We start from the raw sequence: 24,283 nt of genomic DNA on the forward strand, positions 1-24,283 counted from the left end.
TATTTAGTGTAAAAAGTGGGATTAACTAAGCATCTAAAAATGGCACACTGCGTATTTATAGAAAAGTACCACTGATGATGAATCTCTTACACGAAGAATGGGTTTTTACCTTCCCAAATGTGATCGTTTTGAAGATTAAACTTTTTTCTTAATGAAAATGATTCCTTTCTTTCTTGATCCATTCAGCTTTTTAAAGTGCATTTCTCTTAAAAACAAGGATTTTATTTTACCTGAGGTGGGACTCAATTGTACAATTTTTAGACTTGGATTGTGTACGCAACTGTTGCAACAGTCAATGAACTCTGCGAACACAATATGGATGCCAATTAAGTAGAAATATTCTGCACAACATCATTTTTTGAATATCGAATTCTGAACGGATTTCCGTACTCTGGCAGAGGTATCTTGAAAAATAAGCCAAAATGTCGATTTCTACAACAAAGCTTCATCCCCCCCCCAACTCCTCTCCGAGAAAGTAAGAATCCTGTAGTTTATATTTACAGAATGGTTTAGGGAAACATTTTCTAGGATACTACTAATTCAAAAAACGACGTTTGTATATTTCGACAACTAGAATGACATTTCGATTACTTGTAACATAAATCGTCAGCATATCCAAATATTCCTTGTTAGTGAAATATACTTTTTTTTTTCTTTTTTTAAAGAAATGCGGGCAAAGAATTTTATTATCTTGTTCGGCATCCTAGTACTTATCTCAGATATCTCAAATGTTCAGTTTTTCAAGTTTCTCTTACCTTCTTAGTAAAGTCGATATTGAAACGTTTGACTAATCAAAGTGCACAAATTTAGCAAATTTATTTGATGACAAGATGATGAACAGTAAAACAAATATTAATGTATGGCAGTTATTCTGTGTGAAATAAATTTGCCTTTCTAAAATAAATTTTCCCATCTAAATTTCTGATTTGTGTCTCTAAATTTCAAAATAAGCATATCTCTTTAAAATTTGTAGATAGAAACGAGGAACTTTGACATACTGTTGATGATTATAAAATATATATCTTACTAATTGACATTTTTTTACTATGATGCAAGTATAAAATTGTAATTGTTTTTAACTTTTTATTGCCAACCTCCATAGAAGCCAGTGCTTTCTTAACGTATTTAATGCAACTTGATAACAGGAGGTATATGCATAAGTGCAATATTGCGGGAAATAAAGGCTTGTTGATCTCTCTTTGGGATAACATGAATAGATAGGAGAAAGCCTGCACAAATGGACCTAAGTTCCACCCATTGCACTAATTGATTGTATAATGTGGTTGAGCAACGCATACAATTTTATTTGGGAGCAATTTCAATGGGAAGAACATTTGAAAATATTTTTTGCTACTTTCTGCCCCAAAACACTAGTGAATTCACAAAATATTACACACCTATTTACATAGGAGAAGAATATCCACAGCGGATTCACCACATTTTCAATAGCATTGATAACACCAAGGAATAATATTTAAACACATTTATTGAAAAAGTTTTATTCGAAGCTTTATGAGCATGATGCATTTCACAATAATAGAAAGAAATAATATAGATTTCATTCTCGTCTTTATTGTTATTTCTTACACTGACCTAAAGAATCATTTAAACTATTCCCCAATAAGAATAATAAACATACACATTTGCAGGCCTGTCATTTTCAATAGCATTGATAACATCAAGGAATAAAATTTAGACACATTTATTGAAAAAGTTTTATTCGAAGCTTTATGTGCATGATGCATTTCACAATAATAGAAAGAAATAATATAGATTTCATTCTCGTCTTTATTGTTATTTCTTACACTGACCTAAAGAATCATTTAAACTATTCCCCAATAAGAATAATAAACATACACATTTGCAGGCCTGTCTAGAGAACAAACGTACAATTTATAATCACAAATTTAGCTTGCAGTAACACGACGCATTCATCTAGTTTCCCGATAGTACAATGGACCTCCTTTTCAAATAAAACCATTTGACCACGATGCAAATTTATTTTATATTGTAGATTATACTTTATAAAGTATCTTAACTGAGAGGATCCTTTAATCCCAATAAAATTCTTTCTTAAAAATATTAGCATTTTTCAATTAGAAATTATATTTATAATTTCCTATATTTGGAACATAAAAGTAATTTGAAAGGATAAGAATAAGAAACTAATTCTTAGAACTTTCAATTTAGAATTATTTATCTTAGAATAAAAGCCAATTTTAGAAGACTACATGAACCCATTTGTTTGTCAACAATGTGAATATTTGTTTTTTCAATCACTGTCATCAAACTTGATATACTTTTTTTATACAGTGTAGAGAATATGAATTCAACGCGTTTTGATTTATATATAACAACCAACAGAACGCCTTGTTAGTTTCTTGCAGAAACTTTAGCTTAGATTTATTGAATTTCTATATTCGCAATAATAAAATAATAGATTCTGCGAAACTTTTTAGAAACAATGCATCCGAGAACAAATTATCCGAGGCCAAAGGTCTCCTCTTTATGAAAAATACATCCTTCTAAATTATGAATCCACAGATGTCCCATCCAATTCCGCTATTTGCCCAAAATAAAATGTTTAGCTAATATATTGATGGATTTTTTAAGCGGCCGAGAAATTTATTTTAATGAATTTAAATATGTTTTTTTTTTCAACGTGGAATGGCTGTGGTTGATGATGCTAAGTAATAATTTAAATTAAAATATCCAAATGAGTTCGGAAAAAGCTGCGTAGGTAACTATTTTTTACACTAAGTATATTAATTCAAAGTTATATTTAAATTTAAAGTCACTCCCAAAGCAAGCAGATTTTAAAGTAGTATTTTAAATTTTCCAATGAAATGCAAATCTATACTTCTCAATTTAGAAAACATAGATATTTTATTTAACTACATTGACTCTATATGAATTGTGAAAAATCAGGTAACTGAACTCATGATTGATGAAAATCAAACATTAAATAAAATCAAGTTTTATTATCATTGCTGGAAGCTTTTGATCCGGGACTATTTGATGACTGGGGAGAGCTTTTTTGCAGTTCCAATTCATCCAATTTGCGATGCCTCTGAATGTCAAACATCACTTTGTCCAACCTTGCAACTCTTCTCTGTGCACTGGTTGCTGAAAAATTACAAAAGAAAATTATTACGTAAACGTAGTATCAATAAGTTTGTATTTGTTACTTTATTTTTATAGATTTGCAGGATTACAAGAAATTATATATATTAAAAAAAAAACATAACAACAGGCAAAAATATTTTTTCCTCCTTATGCGAATTGATGATAACTACAGATCTTATTTCTAAAATGAATAAGAAGAGTAATAGCGACTTCATTTCAAAAATCCTGAAAGCTCGACATCCCGCACAACATTCGAGGATTGGAATTTTAATAGAGGCAACTATTTACTTACAGATGATCCAAAAGAGATACATGTTGCTAACGTTCTTCAATACAATCACCAGCGCATTATCAGTTGTGCACAACCAGTTGCCAACGATGTGCAAATCTTAGGCTATCTGTAGCAGCCCTTGTATTGTTGATGGTTCGAACAGAGCAGTCTGCTGGCTGAAGAATCTCTGTTCAGTTCTGAAGCGAATGCCACGAAGTGGTTCCTTCATCTTAGGAATCAAGTCAAAATCACAAGGGCTTATGATGGATGGTACAGAACTTTCGAGTCCCATCAATCTAATAAAACAGCCGCAGCTTGCGCTGCGTCTGGCCGAGTACTGTCATGCAAAATTATGGGGAGAGGGGGGGGGGTTCTGTAGAAAGTGCCACCGGTTTTTTTTTCCCTTCTTTTCCCTCCTCTCAAAACTGGTATCAGATTGCGTTCCAAAAATGATTAGTAATACTGCGCAATAACAATCTGCTGCGGTGGAAAGGTAAGCGTCAGGAAACACCATCACAGTCGTACACGAGATTCACCATGACTTTCGCACTATTGGTGTTCTGACAAACTTTCGACCTTCGTGGTGATCCGAAATGACGACATTCTTTCGATTGATGTTTCTATTGTGGCTTGTACGATTTGGTCCATGTCTCACCTAGCGTAATGATGCAGCGCAAGAAAGACTCTCCTTCGCGCTCATAGCACTCGAAGTGGGTACGAACAACGTCATATCGTAACATTTCTGCATTTCCGTCATATCATGTGGACTCATTGTGAAGCAATTTTTCGCACGTCAGGCATTCCTTCAGAATGCGAAGCACAGACGTATGCGATAATCTTATCTCTCGGGCCAGTTCACGAATCGTATGGCGTCGACCACTTTTCATTAGTGCTGCAACAACATCCAATTTTTCTTTACTGATGCTAGGACTATCTGGTCAATGCATGCCTGAACACATTTTGGCGTCCCTCGTTGAAGACTTTTACTCACCTTGCCATTGTTCTGTAAGGAAATTCCGATTCTCCGCAATACTTTTGAAGACTGTGGTGACATTGTCGTGCTGTTCAACCTCTGGCACATTCAATCTTTTTCTTTTTAAGAAAATATCGTAAGAATACTGCGTTAGACCACAAATTAATAGAAAGCTCAGTTCTTTTCATGCTTCTTCTTTAGCTCTGAGTAAGGTCGATATTAAGGTGCAATTAACATGTGTTATAGCGACGTTATTTGGTTTCGTTGCTGAGCGTCTTTTCAGTAATGCTGCCACTAACTGTAACTTAAAACAAAGTAAAAAAAAACTTTCAACCCTCATATTTTCGAATAGTTTTGAATGTTAATGCCTACACATCAATGAATGCAACTCCTCGTGTATAATTTCAAGAAATTTTTGGGGAAGGGCGAAAAATGGTATTAAAAATTATTCAAATTTTATTCATATATTGCCAATGCCATAATTTTCATTAATTTTATGATTACCATAAACTCATAACTCTAAACAACTTTCCAAATATAATTTTTCTAGCTCATTTCGCACTATCATTCAGCACTTTCATTTCCCAATAATTTAAAAATTAAATACTATGTGTAGTCTGTTTGAACAAGTGAATTAAGTTCTAGGAAAGTTGATTTTACAGCTTGCTTTGTTAACAACTGAAGTTCAATTTGATCACCAAGACAATTTGATGTGAACAACGGCTTTTCATTAAAGCCTCACATAGAAGAACATCAAAACCTAAAAATTCCATATAAACAAATGCTTGAGAGGAAACGTTAACAAAAAAGTATGTTGAACAATGGAAATTTGTCCATTTCTTCAAAAATAATACTTAAAAATACTACAAACCGTGTCTTTTGGCGGAATTTTTCGATCTAAATTCTTTACATGTATATTTGTTTCAAGGAATTAAATAATATTTTACAGTCTGCATACAGTATCTGGTTTATTTGAAATAAATAATGCCGTCTGTTATATTACCGACCATAATTGAATGCACTTTCAAAAGCGCATTTTTGAAAAAAAAAATTAATAAGTAAAACGCACGGACCAGGGATTCATTTTGGTACATTGGTAATACACTTTTAGGAATCTCACAGATAAAAATATTACAGCGCGTTAGCAAGTCAATTTCGAGAAAATAAGTTTCGACCATTTATTATAGCTTACCTACAAGTAAGTAGCCACAATTGTCAGAGATGAAACAACGTTAAATAACTTACAAATCGGGCAATAGGACTCGATCCTGCATGCTGGTTTTTCTTCAAAATTCGTTCAAATAAAATTAACATTTTTCAAATACTTTAATTAATGTGCAATTCCTTTTTTCAGCGAAGATAAAAAAAAAACCCATTTGCGTAGTACTTGAATTATAATTAATTTTAATTTTTAAATAATACAATAATTATAATTACAATTGTTATTTTAAAATTAATAAAAACGTCAAATTATTGGATTTAAATAATTGCAAATGGTCCTTTTCAATTCTATAATACAATCTCTACACCAGAATTGATAGATGATAATTTATTAAAAGTATAAATAGAAGATTATAGCTATAATAATCTAGTGGAAATAATAGGAATAGGGTGTTAAGTTACTGTATACATAGCCAAATACACCAATACTTTAATGATGGAAAAAGGATGAATGGATTCTTACACATTAGATTATCTATTAAAGTTCTTTTTCGGTTCTACAACTTCCCCCTTCCCCATAGAAACTTTGAACAAACATCTCAGTTGAATACTGACTTCTGATACGATCTTTGTCAGAAATTTGCATTCATAAGAACTATTTTACTGATGAACTTTATGCTTGCTTTGTTCTTTAAAAATTAATTAGAGAAGCATAATTTACTAGAAAAATATTTTGTGCATAATATTCAATTCAGATTTCAGTTTCTTTACAATTCTATTAACAAAGATCATAAATTTAACTCACCTTGTTTTGCTCGGTTTCTGGCAGATATTTTAGGAGAAAACTGCTCAGTGGAAAATTCATCATTAAAATCAAATTCATTAGGCTCAGCCCTGAAATGAAAGAAAAAAAAACACTAAATAGAAATCGAAGTTTTATTCCATGCATTTTGTACGCATAAAGTAAATATATTTTGTAAATCCCTTTTATAATGAAACTCATTATGGATACTTATTCGAAATCCAGAAAGTTGACGACGTCATTTATAACTAGCTGGTCACCAAAGTAATGCTCTCTAAAATTTTCAATTAAATAGTAATTGTCATTTGTCTTTTAATACCTCCCTCAGTAAAGCTTCATTTTTAAGCTTCCTACTTCGACAGTCACACAACTCATATTATTTTAGAAATCTTGCAATATTTTGTTCATTGTACTATATATCTCTCTAATCTGCTGTCAGCTACCGTAAGATTTAAATTTGCATTCGAAATGGGGGAGATAAAACTTCAATAAATACAAAAACTTTTCAGCTGGAATCAAGCATTTTTTTTTTTAATTACTAGAGAAAATCGAATTCTTCAACACTGTGATCTTATGTGTACACTGAATTTTTTAAAAACATATTTTATGCAATATTTCAAAGAATTATTGAATAAAAACTTCTCTGATTCATCATAAAATTCAGTTTTATTTTCAAAAAGATTCAAATGCAGTAAATAATATTTTATTTTAGTTAAATCAATAATTGCATTTTTGAAAACAATGACACAATCTAAATTTTATACAGTCTTTAGATCCTAAAAATCATATTCAGTAAAATTATCTTGACAGTCTAAAGTTTCAATCTTCTGCGATCAAGCCTAACTGAGTTACGAAGCTCTGAATATCATTATTTTAGGACAATCAACCATTTTTTTCACTTTAAACAATCAGCCTTGGGAAATTCCAAGCACTGATTAGAGCATTTTCTTCAAGACAACGGATGGTGAGGTAAAATCGCGAGTTTTTATAAAACAAATATTTGAATTAGTATATCACTGTCAGTTTTAATTTCAAAAGAGTGTAATTTTTTTTTAAATTTCAAATATTAGAGCCTCAAGAATATTTTATTAAGCGTGGCTCACAGAACAGAGGATCTGTCAAAAAAAAAAAAAATTAAAAATCTTAATTCATCAGAACATTTATTGAATCAAACTGCATAAAATATGACTATTAATTTCACTTAGACCATTTTTATTAAATATATACGCCAATTAATAAAGTTTTAGAAATTACCTGTTGAACCCTGATTAGAGCGGATATCTTGCATATATTAAACTATGTATGCCTAAAATAAAACTCAATTAATAATATATCTATTTTAAATAGTCGTTTAAAACTTTTTCGCATTTTTTTTTCATAAAAATATCACATTTCATATTTATTCCATTTCATACAAAAACGTCTGCACTTCCCTAGGTTTAGTCTGCAGTAAGAGTTAACTTATTCTTTCAATTTAAATTTTTGTCAACGTGATGACAAATCCGTGATAAAAGCAAATTTTTTCCTCGGACTCATAAATGTGCTCTTGCAGACTAAATTTCATTTTCATTTTGTGTGAAATAAATAGTGGAAAAACATAATTAAAAATTTTTTAAAAAAATCTTGAAAATAGAAACAATTTATAGGTTAAAATATTGGTATCAGTGGAAAGATTACTTTTGAATTTGAAGATGGTGTAAAAATCAATTTTGTGCTGTAATATTTTTGGTAGTTATCGCGGAAAAACACCAGAATTTTGCTTGATTTTTAATTAATTAATATTCTAATTAAAATTTAAAAAACCATTCGATTTCAGTTACACATTTCCATCCTGAAAAGTATATATGAGCCAAGTTTGATAGCTGTGTAGAGTACGCGCTAAAACATGAAACATACACACAGAATCACAAACATCTAACTATTGAAGAAACTCCTAGCACTGATTGGCGCATTTTCTTTAAGAGAGCGGATAGAAAGGTTTCAAATCGTGCGTTTTTAAAGAATAGAGATATTCAAATTTTCATAGTTTAAGTAATAGACTTAAATAACTGGAGTGCAATCCTTTCTATTTAAAATATTAGGGTTCAAAATTATTTTGCTAAATATGATTCACTGTTCAGAAGTCAACGTAAAAATTTAAAATTCGTTATTCAACAAAACATTTATTGACAAGTTACATAAAATATAATTATTTAGTTCATTCAGACCATTTTATTAACAAATGTATGTCTATTATTAATGTTTTACAAAATAGCTGTTTGGCCCAGATTTAAATTGGATATCTTGTATGTAATTAACCATATTTACCTTAAAGAAACTGATTTATAGAATTATAATATAGATATTGTAAAAAATCATAGGAAATTTTTTTGAACTTGAATATAAACAGTGAGGGATATAGCGACAAAGACTGTTATCCCAGAGGTGCGAAAAAGTTAAAGTTAATGGATATCAAAATACTTGAGGGCATGAACAAAGATGCTTAGATGATGTTTGCTTGCGAGAGCTTGAGACAAAAGAAAGGCAAAAGAAATGTTCGATGTTGAATTTTTTCCAGGGCGCTTCTCTGTAGACTGTATATTTTTAATATTTTAACAAGATGTGGGAAATGGCGTTGTCTTCACTACATGTGATGCATAAGGAGTTGTCTGAGAGATTGAACCTGAGAAGAAGACTTGAAGTAATGATCATTTTACAAATCATCCGTGCAATGAGTTTATCTTGAACTCTACTTCTGGTCCAAATAGTGATTGAGCTGATGCCTGGGAAATCCCCGATCAAAGCTAGATATTTGCTCCTGTGATAATTATTTGAGCCGATTTCCGTAGAGTTCTTTCTCAGATTGGAGACAGTATCCTCCGGGCAGATCCATTCTATGAATGGCGTATATTCCTTGACAGCTTTTGTAAGAGCATCTGCTTTTTCGTTCCATGTCATTCCAGAGTGCCCAGGTACCCATAGAAGAGAAATCTTTTTGGTTCAGATTTTTCCTTGCATAAAGTTTTGCGGCTAGTCATTGAATAATTTTAGGCGAATGGAAATTGAAGGTTTTAAGTGCAATCAAAGCAGAATAACTGTCCGAAAGCAGATCTATATCCTATCTTTGTTTGGGACTGTCAGTTCATCCAGAGCTTGGCAGATCGCTAAAACTTCAGCTGTAAAAATGGAATTTATGGCATGAATGAGATAAATAAATTTCTGAAAACAAGAAATGCCAGCAACTGAGATGAGGTGCTGTGATTTTGAACCAGCATTGGCTATGATGAAATGATTCGGAAATGTGTTCTGGATGTATTCAGTGAAGTTTGCTGCTGTGATTTTGAACCAGCACTGGCTATGATGAAATGATTCGGAAATGTGTTCTGGATGTATTCAGTGAAGTTTGCTGCTGTGATTTTGAACCAGCACTGGCTATGATGAAATGATTCGGAAATGTGTTCTGGGTGTATTCAGTGAAGTTTGCTGCTGTGATTTTGAACCAGCACTGGCTATGATGAAATGATTCGGAAATGTGTTCTGGATGCATTCAGTGAAGTTTGCTGCGATGACAGAAGCTGGGAATTCTCTGTTTTAGAAACTGAAATCGTTCAGAACGATTTCACAAAGATCGGGGCTAGAATGGGGAAAAAATTGGTATTTTTATCAGATGCTTCGGAGAACAATTAAGATTTTGAAACGAAGCTTTTAACATTTCTTCATCCTTTTCAGTTAACAGAACATTTAGTTCATCAGAATTGTTGCTTAAAGATGAGAAAGGATTTGTTGATGTAGCCATTTGTTTGATGGAAAATTGGATTGCAAGGCGTTTAATTTTTTCTGCAAAAATTTCTTGTCCTAAAAATTTTAATAAAATAATATTGGGATCCCAGGTGAGGACGTCAAGTGCTATTCTCAGTGCCATCGTTTAGATTGTATTACAGGATTTAAGATGTGTTTAAAAGAATTTGTTAACGATGGGGCTACTGTAATAGAATAAACTAAGTATGCTGTTATTAACGATTGTGATTAAATATTTTGTTCTTGTACCATGTGTCATGGATCATAAAATTTTGAGACCTTGTATTTTTTTAAAACTTTTATTTCTATTTCTTTATAACCTTATAACTTTTATAACTCTTTATAACTTTTTCTTCTATACCTTTATTTCCTTATTTCTAAAACTTTTTAAAATTTTGCCATTTTGATTAGTTTTAGCACACGAAATTCCAACATATTTGATCGATTTATTCCACGCAAGTGGAAATCCGCCATCCGTTATATACGGAAGTAAAATTGAGAGTTTTCTAGAGAGATCAATTTTAGCACATTTTTCAGCGCTCATGGAAATTTTATATTAAGAGCACCATTTATAAATATTTTTCAATGTATTTCACAATTTAGTTTTAATATAATTCATTGAAAGATGAGAGCAATAAGCAAAAACATTATCAGCAGAAATGGAACACTCGACATTTGTGCCTAATGTTTCAAAGAAATCATTCATAAAAATGACAAAAAAAAAAAAAAAAAAAAAAAAATCGGAGAGAGAACATTTAGCTGCGGAAGGCCTTTATGAAGGAGATTTGGATCAGAAATGGTGTTTTGCCATCTAATATGAAACGTTCTTTCTTTCAGAAAATTGTGCATCCATTTAGCGATCTAGCCTATAATGCCAAATTGGAGCCATTTATAAATGAGGTCAGTATAGGAACTGAATCATCGGCACTTTTGAGATCGAGACAAACACCAACAAATATTTTTTTTTTTTCTTTCTATGTGCCTCAGATATTGCTAAATAGATTTTATATGTTGCTGTTTGGCTATCTTTGAAAGGAATAAAACCATGTTGGTTTAGGTTGATTTTGTTGTAGCGAGTTAAATATTGAGTAATACGATGATAGGCTAAGATGCGTTCGAAAATCTTACAAAGAACTGACGTAAGAGCTATTGGTCCATATGAGGTTATTTTTGTTTTAACTTTGTTTGGTTTTGGGATTGGAACTATGATGGTATGTTTCCAATCGTTTGGTAGTAAGGAGAAAGTTAATTGCGGTTGAAAAATATTGCAAAGAGCTGTATCATCAAGTTTTTTTAATGAGGCTGTCAGGATGTTATCTGCAACTGGTGTGGGGTTTTTCGTTTTTTGTATGGCTCTTTTGAGTTCCCAGATTTTGATACCGCTATTTAAAAATTGGTTGTCGTTATTGTAGTCCATCGGAATAGGCTCCAGTTCATAATTATGTGATGAAAATTTTTACTTTGAATTTTTGAATTGCTTATATATCTACTGTTATAGAAAATGATTCTATAAGTTTCAATATCGGGGTTAATACGACTGGATAACTTATTTAGTATTTTAAAAACATTCTAGGATTTTGAGAAATTTTGCTCATGCTTTCCCAATATCTATCTTTTGCTCTTTTAATATGAAATTTTAGTTTGCTTCTATACTTTTTATATTTAGTCCAATCTAAGACGGATATGTTCCTCAATGCTTTTTTCCACGTGCATTTTTTCAAGCGGTTGAAGTTGTCACAAGCAGCATTTCACCATGGTGGGTAATCGTTATTGGGTAAATTTTTTTTCGAAGTATGCTTACTTATAATTTGCGGAAATTTTGCTAGTGACCTTTTCTATAGTTGGTTGTTTAGTTGCTGTGAAAATTTCGTTTGTTTCTTGAATGATTGAATTCCACTTAATATTTTTGAGATATTTAGATGCGGTATTAGTTTTGACCATGAAACTACTATGGGCCTATGATCACTTTCGAAGGAGCAGTCAAAAACATAGTCAGTTTCTTCGAAAAGTTGGACAGACCATAAAGTAAGCTCAAGAATTAAAGCTAGAAGAATTAAAATATTTAACGAGATCTCTTCTACTCAGGTGAACTGATTGTGATAATACAATGGTGACTGATACGTATTCTCAACCGACATTGATGTGCTTTCAATAGAAATGTGTAAGGCATTGGGAGTGAAAAATTTTCAATACCAACATAATAAAATGAACGCAGGAATTTATGGATCCTTTATTGCTACGCTGCTCATGACTACTGACATATATTGAAAAGAAAAGCTTATTTGTCACCCTCTTATATGAAATGATAGTTCGTGAGAAAACGTTTTCTTTGAAATAATTAGATTTCTTTTTCAAACCGCAGAAAATTAATAAGTGGTGACCTGGAATACTATCTTGAAATGAACCCTTGATTCGGAAAATGATGTAAAGCGATGCTGGGTTCATTTATTTGGGTTTTCCTGAAAGTCCGGGACCTCTGGCACGCGCCTGAATGAACAATTGAATTATTTTAAAATTCAGAATATTTTTACATATAAACTTTGCGGAATTAATTATGTTGCAGAAAGCTTGTGCATATTGAAAATAAGTTACAAATCAAAGTTAGATTTTTTTTTTTAATCAAAAATTGAGGGAATGGTAATTATGGTAAATTTATGTTTCGAAATGGTTAATTTTATTTTAAAGGTTATTTAAATGGTTAATTTTATTTTAATGGTTATTTAAATGGTTAATTTTATGTTTCGAAAAATAGTATATACTTCAGAAATAATAAATATAAATTTCGAAAAGTTTCAAGTCTATTTAACACTGAACATTTTACTTTATGTTAGAATATAAACAACATTTTATAAAAATTATGAAATAATTACGATTAATCACACCATTGTTTTTATATTAAATTAGAAAGATTACTTCGCGTTTGTTCCACAGAATTTGATATTAATTACTTACATAAATTTAAAACAAATGAAATGAAGACGATATTTTTTTTTGTCATGCATGATTCTACTTTCTATTTCTTAATTATTTTATTTTTCTTTTTCAGTTGGTGCCTCTTGTGCAACCAGATGATCTTATCAACGGACGGAAATGGTTTGATCTTCCTTATATTCTTAGAATAGGAATTTCACATTAGATATCGTGAGGATGAACTGCATTTATGTTCATAAATCAAGAATAATTCAGAATCCCAAGGAAAGCTCTAAAGTAAAAATTTCGCCAGCAGAATTATATCTTCAAAAATAAAATGCAAACAACAGGATGCCACCAGATGACGCCGATAATACGTCACAATGACGAGAATGTAAGAGAAGGGAATGTAAGGAGAACGGTGGCAAAGAAATAAAATTGTTCACAAGCATTCTGTAAGCCGCTCACCTAACCGAATGGTTATGACACAGAGGACACATGCGGATGCGTCTGGAATGTGGGCGTACTCAAATGGAAGTATCTGAGGAACTTGGAATGGAACTGTCATCTCTACGCTTTTCCACGATTCTATACAAGATGATAAAAATGTCAGTAGAAGTTACAGAACAGGTCACCCCAGAGTTACAATGCCGAATGGCGACTGGTATTTGGCAATAATTATCCAAAGAAGCAGCCGGAACACAGCATCATACCCGTTTTGTTAGCTATCTTCAGCCACAGGTACGACAATTTCAAGGCAAAGCGCGTCAGATGTTTGGGAACATACCGGTTTATATGATCGCAAGTCTGTCAGAAGTGTTCCGCTCACGGCAACTCACTGTCGCCAGAGAATAGCCAGGAGTAGAGAACATGGAATGTGAACATCGCCACACTAGGCTTCTGTTATGTTTTCCGACAAGTCCAAGCTGAGCTTGCAGTCTGATTCACGTCGAACTTTTATATGGAGGATGCCAGTTACCCATTACCACCAAGATAACATCACTGAACGACGCCATTACGGTGGTGCAGGATTGCTCGTTTGGGGTGGAATTCTACTGGGTTCTAGAAAAAATCTGCATGTTCAAATCGGAATCATGACAAGCCGAATTTATTGACAAATCATTCTGGAACAACATGTATGTTGAACGAATGCCTTCGATCTAAGTATTTCCTCCGTTTAGAATGGCCAGCATTCTCATCTGACTTGAATCCGATAGAGCATGCGTGGGACATGCTTGGCCGACGAGTTGCAGTCCGTCAACCACCTCCTACATGTGTACCGGAACTTAAACGAACATTGCTTGTTGACTGGAGCAAGTTCCCTAAGATCAACACGATAATTTGATACTCAGCACGCCTAGGCACTTTATGGACTGTATTTCATCGTCTAGGTCATTCCATGCATTAACCGTTATACGAACCATGTAAAGTTAAATTTTTGTAAGAATTTTTTTTCTTCTTTCTAATTGCTGCTAGGAGCAAAAAAGCCAGTTTTTATGAATTATATCCTACATACAGCATCTTTTTTGTTCATTATCTTTTGTTAAATAGATGGGCTTTATGAATAAGTCACGTTTGTTTTATTTCTGAACATTTATTTGTCGGAGCTCCCATTATCCTTCATATATGAGCATGAGAGCATTTCGTAACTTCCAAATTGATGAAAAAATAACCACCCTTAAAAATACCGAACTTGATCTCTATAAACGATACATTAGCCCCGGCAGATTTTGTATGTATTTAGGTATGGGAGATCCGTTCCGCGCTATTTTGATCAGAACAACCGATTGATCTTTAACATCCATGATCACTGCAAGTAATGGTTCCTGCCATTTGAAAATTTAAAAATATGTACATTTTGAAAAAAAATAAATAACTTTGATTTCGACAAAATGTTCAAGTCAAATACTAATCTATGTTGTTTATCACAACAAAGAGCATGAAAATGCTGTAAAACACTACATGAAATATGCTGTCTTCTAACTTCTATTTCGAATAAGCAAACTCTTAACACTTTCCGTCTACACTTTCGTGGACAAATGCGCACGGAAAAATGTGTGTAGTGACGTCACGTGGGGATTTGCTGTATGGTAAACCTAAAACACAGGTGTACTTTATGGCTAATTTATCGCTCTTTATTCGCTTTTTCTGTTTGGTGAATATCTGTAGTTTACTCATTTCGTTAGTGGGATTCCTGTTCATACATTCCGTACATTATATCCTGGGATATATTGCTGTTCCATCAATTTTGTTAATTTTTCGGTAATAAGGACAGGTTTACGTACAAAAAAATCTAATAATTGCATAATGTATCTGTATTGGTATTTTATAGATAAAATTTTGAAATCAAATTTAACACAGAAATATGCTAAAAAAGCGATTGTGTGAGTTGGATGTTAAATTAATTTTAAAAATAAAAACTTCACTATTATTTATTAATTAAAACATTAAACAATAACAGAATCATTCATATTCTGCAATTCCCTTAAATATACTGTATAAAGTGCTGAACAATATTTCAGTGGTAAGAAAATGAATTGATCCTTATTAACTTTCACAACAGCATAGGAATTAAATAAATTTTTAACTGTATGAAAGATGTTAATTACATATTTTAGAAATTCAAAAATTCTACCATAATTTTAAAAAAATTAAAGATTTAATCAGATTAAATACAGTTCATAAAAAGAAGACAGTTCACATAAACATTAATAATTTCTTTTAATTCTTAAAATAAATTTTCTTGGTTTTGATGACTATCTACGGGTGTCAATATCTTTTCATCTTCTGATAATTATTGTACGAATTTCTTCGTATAACAATTTTTCTTTAATAATGAATATTCAGAAGATTCCAAATAGCCGGCTTTTCATGAATAAAGTCGATCAAAACCCATTTTTTATCACACGACCATATAACATTTTTTTCCCCGTCTTTTAAGGAGTGATTCAGAAATGTGTTTACAAATTAGTTTCATATTGGCGTCAATCGCGCCATTCTTGGCAACTACGTCACTACCAAAGCCATGCGCGATTGGTTGAATTTCGTTTGCAAACAATCTTTCCGTCTACACTTTCAAGCCGGTTGAAAACAGTCCACGATGACGAAAATCCTGCTTGGCCGGTTGCCTGCGGGTATAAACGGGAAACTGTCCACGAAAGTGTAGACGGTATTTGCCCGTGTGATAAGGCCTTTAGAGCAATTTTAAAAAAATTCGTTGGCGGTTTTTGAACAAATTTTTGAAAACAAATAACAGTAATTCAAAAAGGACTGAGCATATAACGATAAAATTTTATATTTTCCTAAATCTACATGGATAGTACATTAGAACAAAATTTCACGAAAATCAGAACTGATGAGGTAATTTTTATCTTAAAATTTTCTTTTATTTGATCAGAAGCAACTCTTACATGAACTGAAACTTCTTAACAGAGTGCAGTACATTTACTTCCTACTAGACTGAACGTTGCAAAAGCTGCACTTGCTGGCAGAAAGGATGCCAAACTTGTGAGAAAAATTTGTGTTCAATTTTTGATTGTGAATAAATGAACTATGCTATGAACTAGTTTTAAACACAACAGTCCTATCATTATATACTGTTTTATAAAATACTTAACAAGGTTTAATTAATTAGTGTACCGTTCTATATGTTCTAAGAATAGCAATATATTTAATTTTTATTAGGGTTGCCTTTTTGTCCTATTTGAATCATCTTGCCCCAGTGGTCAAAATGACATTTTTACATTTTCTTTTTAAAATAGCAAAATAACATTGATTAAATTAAAATAAACTCTATCCAATGAGGTTCAATATAAGGAAAGGTCAATTTAATAATACATGCAAAGAAAAAAAATTATATCAAAAACAATTTATTAAAAATGGTTGGCTGTTACTTCGTCATCAGGCCCTGGTCTCCCTTACATAAAAATTAAGATAAATTATTTTAACTAAAATACAAAATTTTTTATTAAAATAATGAACATATAAACATATACAAAATATTGACCATATACAAGCAAACTTGAAATCTTTTTATGTTGATATCCTCTCTCTTTCTCATAAGATTTAAGAAGTGCTGTGAATTTATTTGAAACAAAACAAGCAAAGAGTAATTCTTTAAATTTATGTTTTATTGTTTTTTTTATCAACCATTTATTTTATATAAGAGGGAAAAAAACAAATAAAAAAAAAACTTTTATTTTTTATTTTTGATTTTATTTGCAATGGTTTAAAAATAAATATATTATGTTCAGATTTTATGTACTAAGGAAAATGTTTTATCAAACAATGTATATAAAAAACATATTTGGGTAAAGCAAAAAATGTATATAAAAAAGCATTTGGGTTCCTTCTAGCACATAGCTCAATGTATTAGATTCTAAATGCAGAAAAATAAAAGTCACTGTTCAAGCGATGGCTGATTCTGGTGGGGAAATGATAAATTTATACTGTAAAGAAATGTTTATAGTTGGAAAACAATTTTTAAAACTGGGTCTTTAAAAAAATGAAACAGCCAAAGCATTATCTGATGATGTTAAGCTCATTTCAGGCCCAGGAAGAATCTGGAGTATGACTGTAAGATGATATACTGGAATACTGATGCATTTTTATTGAAATGAAATTGCATAATCTGCCTTACATGTATATAAAGTATCTAATTAAATGTGGAAATATGAAAAAAATTACTAAAACTTATTAGAAATTTTTTATAGCAATGTTACTGAATCAATAAATAGAAAAAAAAATCACTAAACAGAATCACATATCAACAACAAGAATTGTAAAAAAATTAAAAGATTCTAAAATGTTTGGGACAAAAAGCAATTAATCATCAATAGATAATGCAACATTAAAATATCTGTAATTTTTTTTTAAATCGGCAGCTGCTACAAAGAATAAAAGTGAAAATATGCAAAAAAAAAAAAAAAAAAAAAAAAAACTTGTTGCTATGTCTTTACATCTTCCACATAAAGTACAGCAGTTTTATAACTATTCATTATAATGCAAAACCTCAAAAGTACTATCTGGTTAACAAGAATATCTCTCATTATTACGGCAAGGATAATAAAGAAATTCAATGATGAAGAACTTTTATTTCAAAAAATATAAAATATGCCCATCTTAAACCAGTTAGAATTAAACATTTCTATTCAAATTGTGCATTGATTTATTCAGTATACAGAATAACATGCCCTTACTCTTAATAAAAAATATTATTCTTTTCAGAAATAGTAGTTACTGTAAAAGGTGCTCCTTGTAATCAAGGATTCATAGATCCAATTGATGATTCAAACCAGTCATTTGCATAAGTTATATAAAATGTTGGGAGGGGGGGTGGTGAATCTGCTGATAATTCTGTTTGAAAGTCAGTTGCCAAAACAGTATAAAAATTTATATTGAAACTCAAATATATCAAAAATTAATCAAGGAAAACAAGAGCAAAATGTCCAAGTACATCAATTCAAATGATTATTAGATTTTAAATGAAATAATGCCACTAAACAGTAGATGATTGTAGTTAACCACAGTCATTTCTAAAATACTGCATTTGAACTTTTTGGCATATCAATTTAAATGAAAATTTCATTTTCAAGTTGACATGATTGTTCAGATACTATCAAACAGAAATTATATGAAACTGTTGCATTAAATGACATGGTTTAATTAATATGAATTTTAGACTAATTCAATTTTAACAACTTTTAATAATAAGATTTAAAAAAAAAAAAAACTTTTTTTTTTCTATATAAACTTAATAGTGAAATATACATTCTTATAATTTTTTCCAAACAGCCCTTCCAATCTAGCAGTGGTTAACTACACAATATAGAGTAATTAAGTAAATATTTAAGAAGGTTCGATATAAAATCATTACTATTATTAATTATAAAAGTATTTTTGAAATTATTAATTTTTATAATATTTTAAATTAATTTTAAAAAATCATATAATGTGGAAGTAGGAATTCATTATTGAATCACACTTGCATTTAGCCCAAACATTTCAATTTTGTATATTTTTATTTAAAAACTCAGTTGTTTCATGTTTATAAATATGAAATCTTGCAATACATTTCTTACTTGTAGCTGCTCTAGAATTTAAAAATTACTATTTATTTACTATATTATTTTTTTAGAATTTAGTTTACAGTTAATTAATTACATACATTTTCATAACAATAGTATCACTTGATCATAAATTTACAAAAGAAAAAAGAAATCATTTGACAATATTTGTAATAATGAATCATAAATTGAAGGCTGTAAACCAGAATTTAATTAAAATAAGGAAGCTATTTTAATGCATAATTAAAGTATGTGTGAAATTTTTTTTTACTAATTTTTTGACAGATCAAAAATATTTTGCCATAAATTTCATCTTAGCTAAAGTACTTAGCTTCTACAACAATCAAACATTGGATCAAAAGATGGCCACTTGCTAATAATAGGTCATTATTTATTCTTTAGTCCTATAAAATTTCTTATGTAAAATTTAAATAATTTTAATTTAAAAAAATAAATATTTGGAAAGTGAAATGAAGGGAAGGATTAAAAATGGAATCAAAGCAGTACCATAATATTGAATACATTTAATAAAGCAAAACTTTATTTAGGAAATTCGAATTAATCGAAATGTCTCCAAAATCACAAATCCAAAAAAGATAATACTGTACAGCATGAAAATTGTCAGAATGCAAAGTGTACAAGTGTACAAGGTGGCTGAAAGGATTATCAAGATCAATTCAGAAAAAAACACAAACAAGAAACTGTAGAAACAATATTGTGTTCAAACACTCATTTCGTTGAACCTAAAGTATACAATATGGACAGCAAAATGACAGCTGACAATGATTTTTGAGCATTGGAAGCAAACTTAATTTAATTCCTTGAATTGAATTGACAAACCCAGCTCATCATGGACTTTCCACAGCAAATTAACAATGACAAGTTGCACTCATCAGAGATTGAGAGTTGATACTTCTTATGAAAATTTCATTGATGAAAATGTTTTTTTTTAATTGAAAAATTTCAACATTAGTTCCTCCTCTTAAAACTAAGATATCTAAATTATCAGCTTGAGTAGAGCAGATACATTATAATAATATAGATAATATAAGGGATTAAGAGTTTATTATATCTTTATAATTTACTATACCAATAAAACTGACTGTTATACAAACTATAACCTACTATATATCATGTATAAATATATTTTCTTTAAAAACATTAATATAAGTTATTTTAGGTTGTCCTAAGATTTGTTGAATGCAATGAATAAAAGCTAGCAGACATCCTGCAAATAGAAAGTTAGTGGAACATTGTTGCTCAAAGACGTTGGGAAGGACGCCAGAAACAAACAAAAATTATTCATTTTTTCTTTAATGAGTAATTTGTAATATGCTTCAGTATGAACTTCAGTAGCCACTATTCAGCACAAACTGATGTATTCAGCCACAAAAATCTAATTTTAACTTTAATAAAATACATAAAAACAGCCCACAAAGGAAATTTTGAATTTGTTTTACATTCAAAACATTTCAGAATCACATTATGTAATTAAAAAATAATAATTGATGTTCATTGATTTGTAAAAAAATCATCATTTGAATTAAGCAAGTTATACTGCAGATTTAATTATTTAGCTCTGAAGAATAAGATAATAGTAGTGCTTATGTTATTAAATAAATATAACAACATCTTAGAACAGGGTTACTCTAAAATTGTAAGTTCCTGGAATTTTATCATTCATACCAATCTGTAGTTATACCAATGCCTTCAATTTCATATTGCAATGCACCAATTTAATTTAAATGCATAAACATTTTTTCTATGGCTTAAATAAAGATTACTGTTATTTTTGCCATTATTTACAGGCTTTATTTGTTTAGTTTTATAATGACTAAATCTTGTCATAAATTTAGAAGTACTAATAAATGTTCATCAATTTTGATTTGTTTATTCATTTTTTAATATTATTTCACATACGTTTTTATGATCAGCCAACTTTTTGAACACACTATTAATCCTATTAGCACTAGATATTGTTCGATATCAACACAATATTGTTCGACATTCTAAGTGCCAACTAACATTTTGTGGATGTCATAACAATGTTGTTTGGCATTTTGTGTTAGTAGAGAACATTTATCACATTAAACAAGCAAATTAAAATAACTTAAACACACTACCAGGGGAAGTGAATCGAAGAAGGAAGCTCATTTTAGTTGTAAATGAATTCCCAAATTTTCATATTTTCTTTGATTTTTTTCCCCCTATATTCAGATTTTTTTTATTTACCTAAATAAATTGTGTAAAAAAATTATTTGTTTTTGCTTTTTATTATTGGCACTATTAATGTATAAACCTAGAAAAACTGACATGGTAATTTCGAAAATTGAAAAAATATTGCAGACCGAGATGTGATTTCATTTCTATTTTAAATTTATATGTGCACAATTTGTTCTTCCTTTCATGAACATACAAATACAATTAGACTGGAAGAAGTACAAATATATATAGCTAAAACTAAACTCAGTGGCATGACAACCCATGTGGGCAAAGGCCTACAGTGCCTATGGCCCTGGGGTGCAAGCAAGACATAAAAGACATCGGTTAGATAGTCCGCTTAATATGGAACCCCCAGTGTTTAGTTCCCAAGCATGCTTGGGCCTCAGCTTATTCACCCACTGAAGGGATGAAAGGCTGAATCGGCATTGCCGAGCCCAAGAATTGAACCTCGGATCAGTGTGTTGGACCACTACGCCATAGGGCTTCACAAATATATATATATAGATGGTGGTAAAAAACCTCTGTTAGTTATCAACAACTTTTTCTTGTATTTGAAACCATCTACTTTATTAAAATTACTCTCTTTATATCTTTTGATGATTCATTTTTATTCCCTTATTTTTTCATCTATCTGATGTACATTTTCTCTTGTGATGTTACAAATCATCTTTCTTTTTTAAAAAAATCCATCAGGAAAAAAAAATTTTTTTTGAGTGTTGCAGAAGTTATGATATATGGTGCAGTCAAGATAAAAAGATTTTGATAATAAGATAAATAGATTTGATAATAAGATGAACAGATAATCAATAGTCAAGATAAATAGATAACTTTGAGTGAACTTTTAAAAAATGAATGCTGATTTTTTTTATAGAAATTACAGAATAAAATCATAAGATCATTGATAAACATCAATAACCTATAGGCCAATACTTCACAAGAAACAATTCAAGAATAAGAATGAAGGAGGTAAAAAGCAAAATATAGCACAGGAAAAGAGTCAAGAACAATTCTCTCTTTAAAAGTAGAAAAATTAAGAAGTAGCAATGCTGTATACCTTGAGAGTAATTAGATGCTTTTATTTTAAAAAACAATATGTGGTGTAAAACTTGGGATCTAAATTCTATTATTGAAATAATGATTTAAATAAATTGTAAAATACTTATGGTATGATCTCAACTGGATTTGAAGAATTTTAAATAGATTGAATTATTTCGGAAACAGAGATTTAGAACATTTAGCAAAGATTTGTTACAAGGCTGGTCAAAATATAATGGTAGATGAGAAACTATTCCAAGGAAGAGAAAGATAATCTGTTTATATAATACAGACTACAAAAAATAGATAATCTCAAGATTAATTAAGGGTATTAGCTTATGTTTTATCAAAATATTTGTTGAATGCCATTCTATATTTAGAGAAAAATATGCAAACTGATCAATTTGTGAAACCATTGAAGAATATGCGATATGAAACTTGGTAGAGATATTTCATAATATGAAAAGAAATATCAGACTAGCAGTTTCTTACATATTTAAAATTTATCCAAAACTATGCAGAATACAGAGTCTTATCAGTACTGTGAAATAACAAATTACTCAAATAACTACAACTTAAAAAAAAAAAAAAAAAAAACGCACTCTGGATAGTACACCACAACACAAAATAGGATTTTAAAAAATGACATTTAATAAACAAAGATGTTACAAAAATATTTCTAGCAAGAAATCATGAAGTAATGTGATATTTAACCATTTATAAAGTGAGTGAACTTAGTAGATGTATAGTAAGTGCCATCACCTTAGTATTGAGAGCTTTTTAATATAAATCTAAAAAATAAAATATATTTTCTTTTTTTTATTATTTTGTTACTACATAAATATAAGGGAATAACTTTTTATTGCATTGCATTAATGATATATCGTGATATAATTTAAGAACAATTTGTGTTATTACCGAGAGAGAAAAAAAATCCACACAGCTTTCAGAATTTCAATAATTAGTAAAAAGATTATTAGCATTGCAATAAGTTAATTCAATGTCTTCTTGAAAATATTAAAAACAACTTACGTTAATTTACTGTCTTCATTTGAAGCAGGTCCTTTATCCATTAAATCAGATTTCATAGAATTAACACTAGGTGAGCGTCGTCCAGGACACTGCCACTCAAATTCTAGAACACCCTTGCTTTCTAATATTTCATACATTGAGATTATTTCTTCGGGAGAAGGTTCCCACATATCATTAGAATCTTTTGCAGCTGTTGACAGTTCATCATCACTACAATTAATGCTCCAATCATCAGGCACAAGGTTATTTTCTTCCATTTAAAAATATATATATATATGGTTGGTCGCTACTAAAGCAGCAATTTTAAAAACTGAACCTGATTATTTAACCCACTTTGTCTCAAGTATTAGACACTCGATGTGTAACTATAATCTCTTCCATTTCAATAAAGAGAATGCAATTTGAATTTAAGTTGCATTAGGGCGAATATTTGGCGAACTTGGACAGGTTCGACTAAAAAACTTTTTCCAATTTGACGAGAATCTCGTACATAATTCTCATGCTTTATTCTTCCGAAGTCGCAGATGGGCGCTAAGCTTTATCGCCGACTTGTAAACAATAACAAAGTGAGTGGAATAACTCGTTTCTTCTCTGCGAATGTTATGATTCGTTAGATGTTGATTGATTGATTGAAATGGGATGAGAATGAGATTTTTGGCAACAAAGGCCGTTGTCTCACAATGCCAAAAGAGTTCATTCAATAGATGTTAAAAAAACTTCAGAGATTGGTGAAGGATCCGAAGATACTGGTTATTAGAAACAGCGTTTTGAATAAATGTTTTGAATGAAGATTAATATTAAGTTTGCAAAAAGATTTTACCTATGAGTTGCGCATTTGGAGCAAAACAAGATGATATGTTCAATGTTATTTTCATGATTACAAACTTTTTAGTGAGGATAATTATGTA

General features: G+C 30.4%; 1 protein-coding gene across 1 annotated transcript; it reads right to left on the reverse strand.

Annotated features, from left to right (window-relative positions):
• Positions 1 to 2,860: 2,860 nt before the first annotated feature.
• LOC129985272 (PAXIP1-associated glutamate-rich protein 1A-like) lies at positions 2,861 to 23,982 on the reverse strand. The gene is made up of 3 exons (XM_056095242.1): positions 23,376 to 23,982; positions 6,337 to 6,425; positions 2,861 to 3,126 (listed from the first exon to the last, which is right to left on the reverse strand). The coding sequence occupies exons 1-3, from the start codon at positions 23,630 to 23,632 to the stop codon at positions 2,972 to 2,974; spliced, it is 501 nt and encodes a 166-aa protein (XP_055951217.1). The 5' UTR covers positions 23,633 to 23,982; the 3' UTR covers positions 2,861 to 2,971.
• Positions 23,983 to 24,283: the final 301 nt, after the last annotated feature.

This window comes from Argiope bruennichi, chromosome 9 (assembly GCF_947563725.1).
Source record: "Argiope bruennichi chromosome 9, qqArgBrue1.1, whole genome shotgun sequence".
NCBI classification, from domain to species: domain Eukaryota; kingdom Metazoa; phylum Arthropoda; class Arachnida; order Araneae; family Araneidae; genus Argiope; species Argiope bruennichi.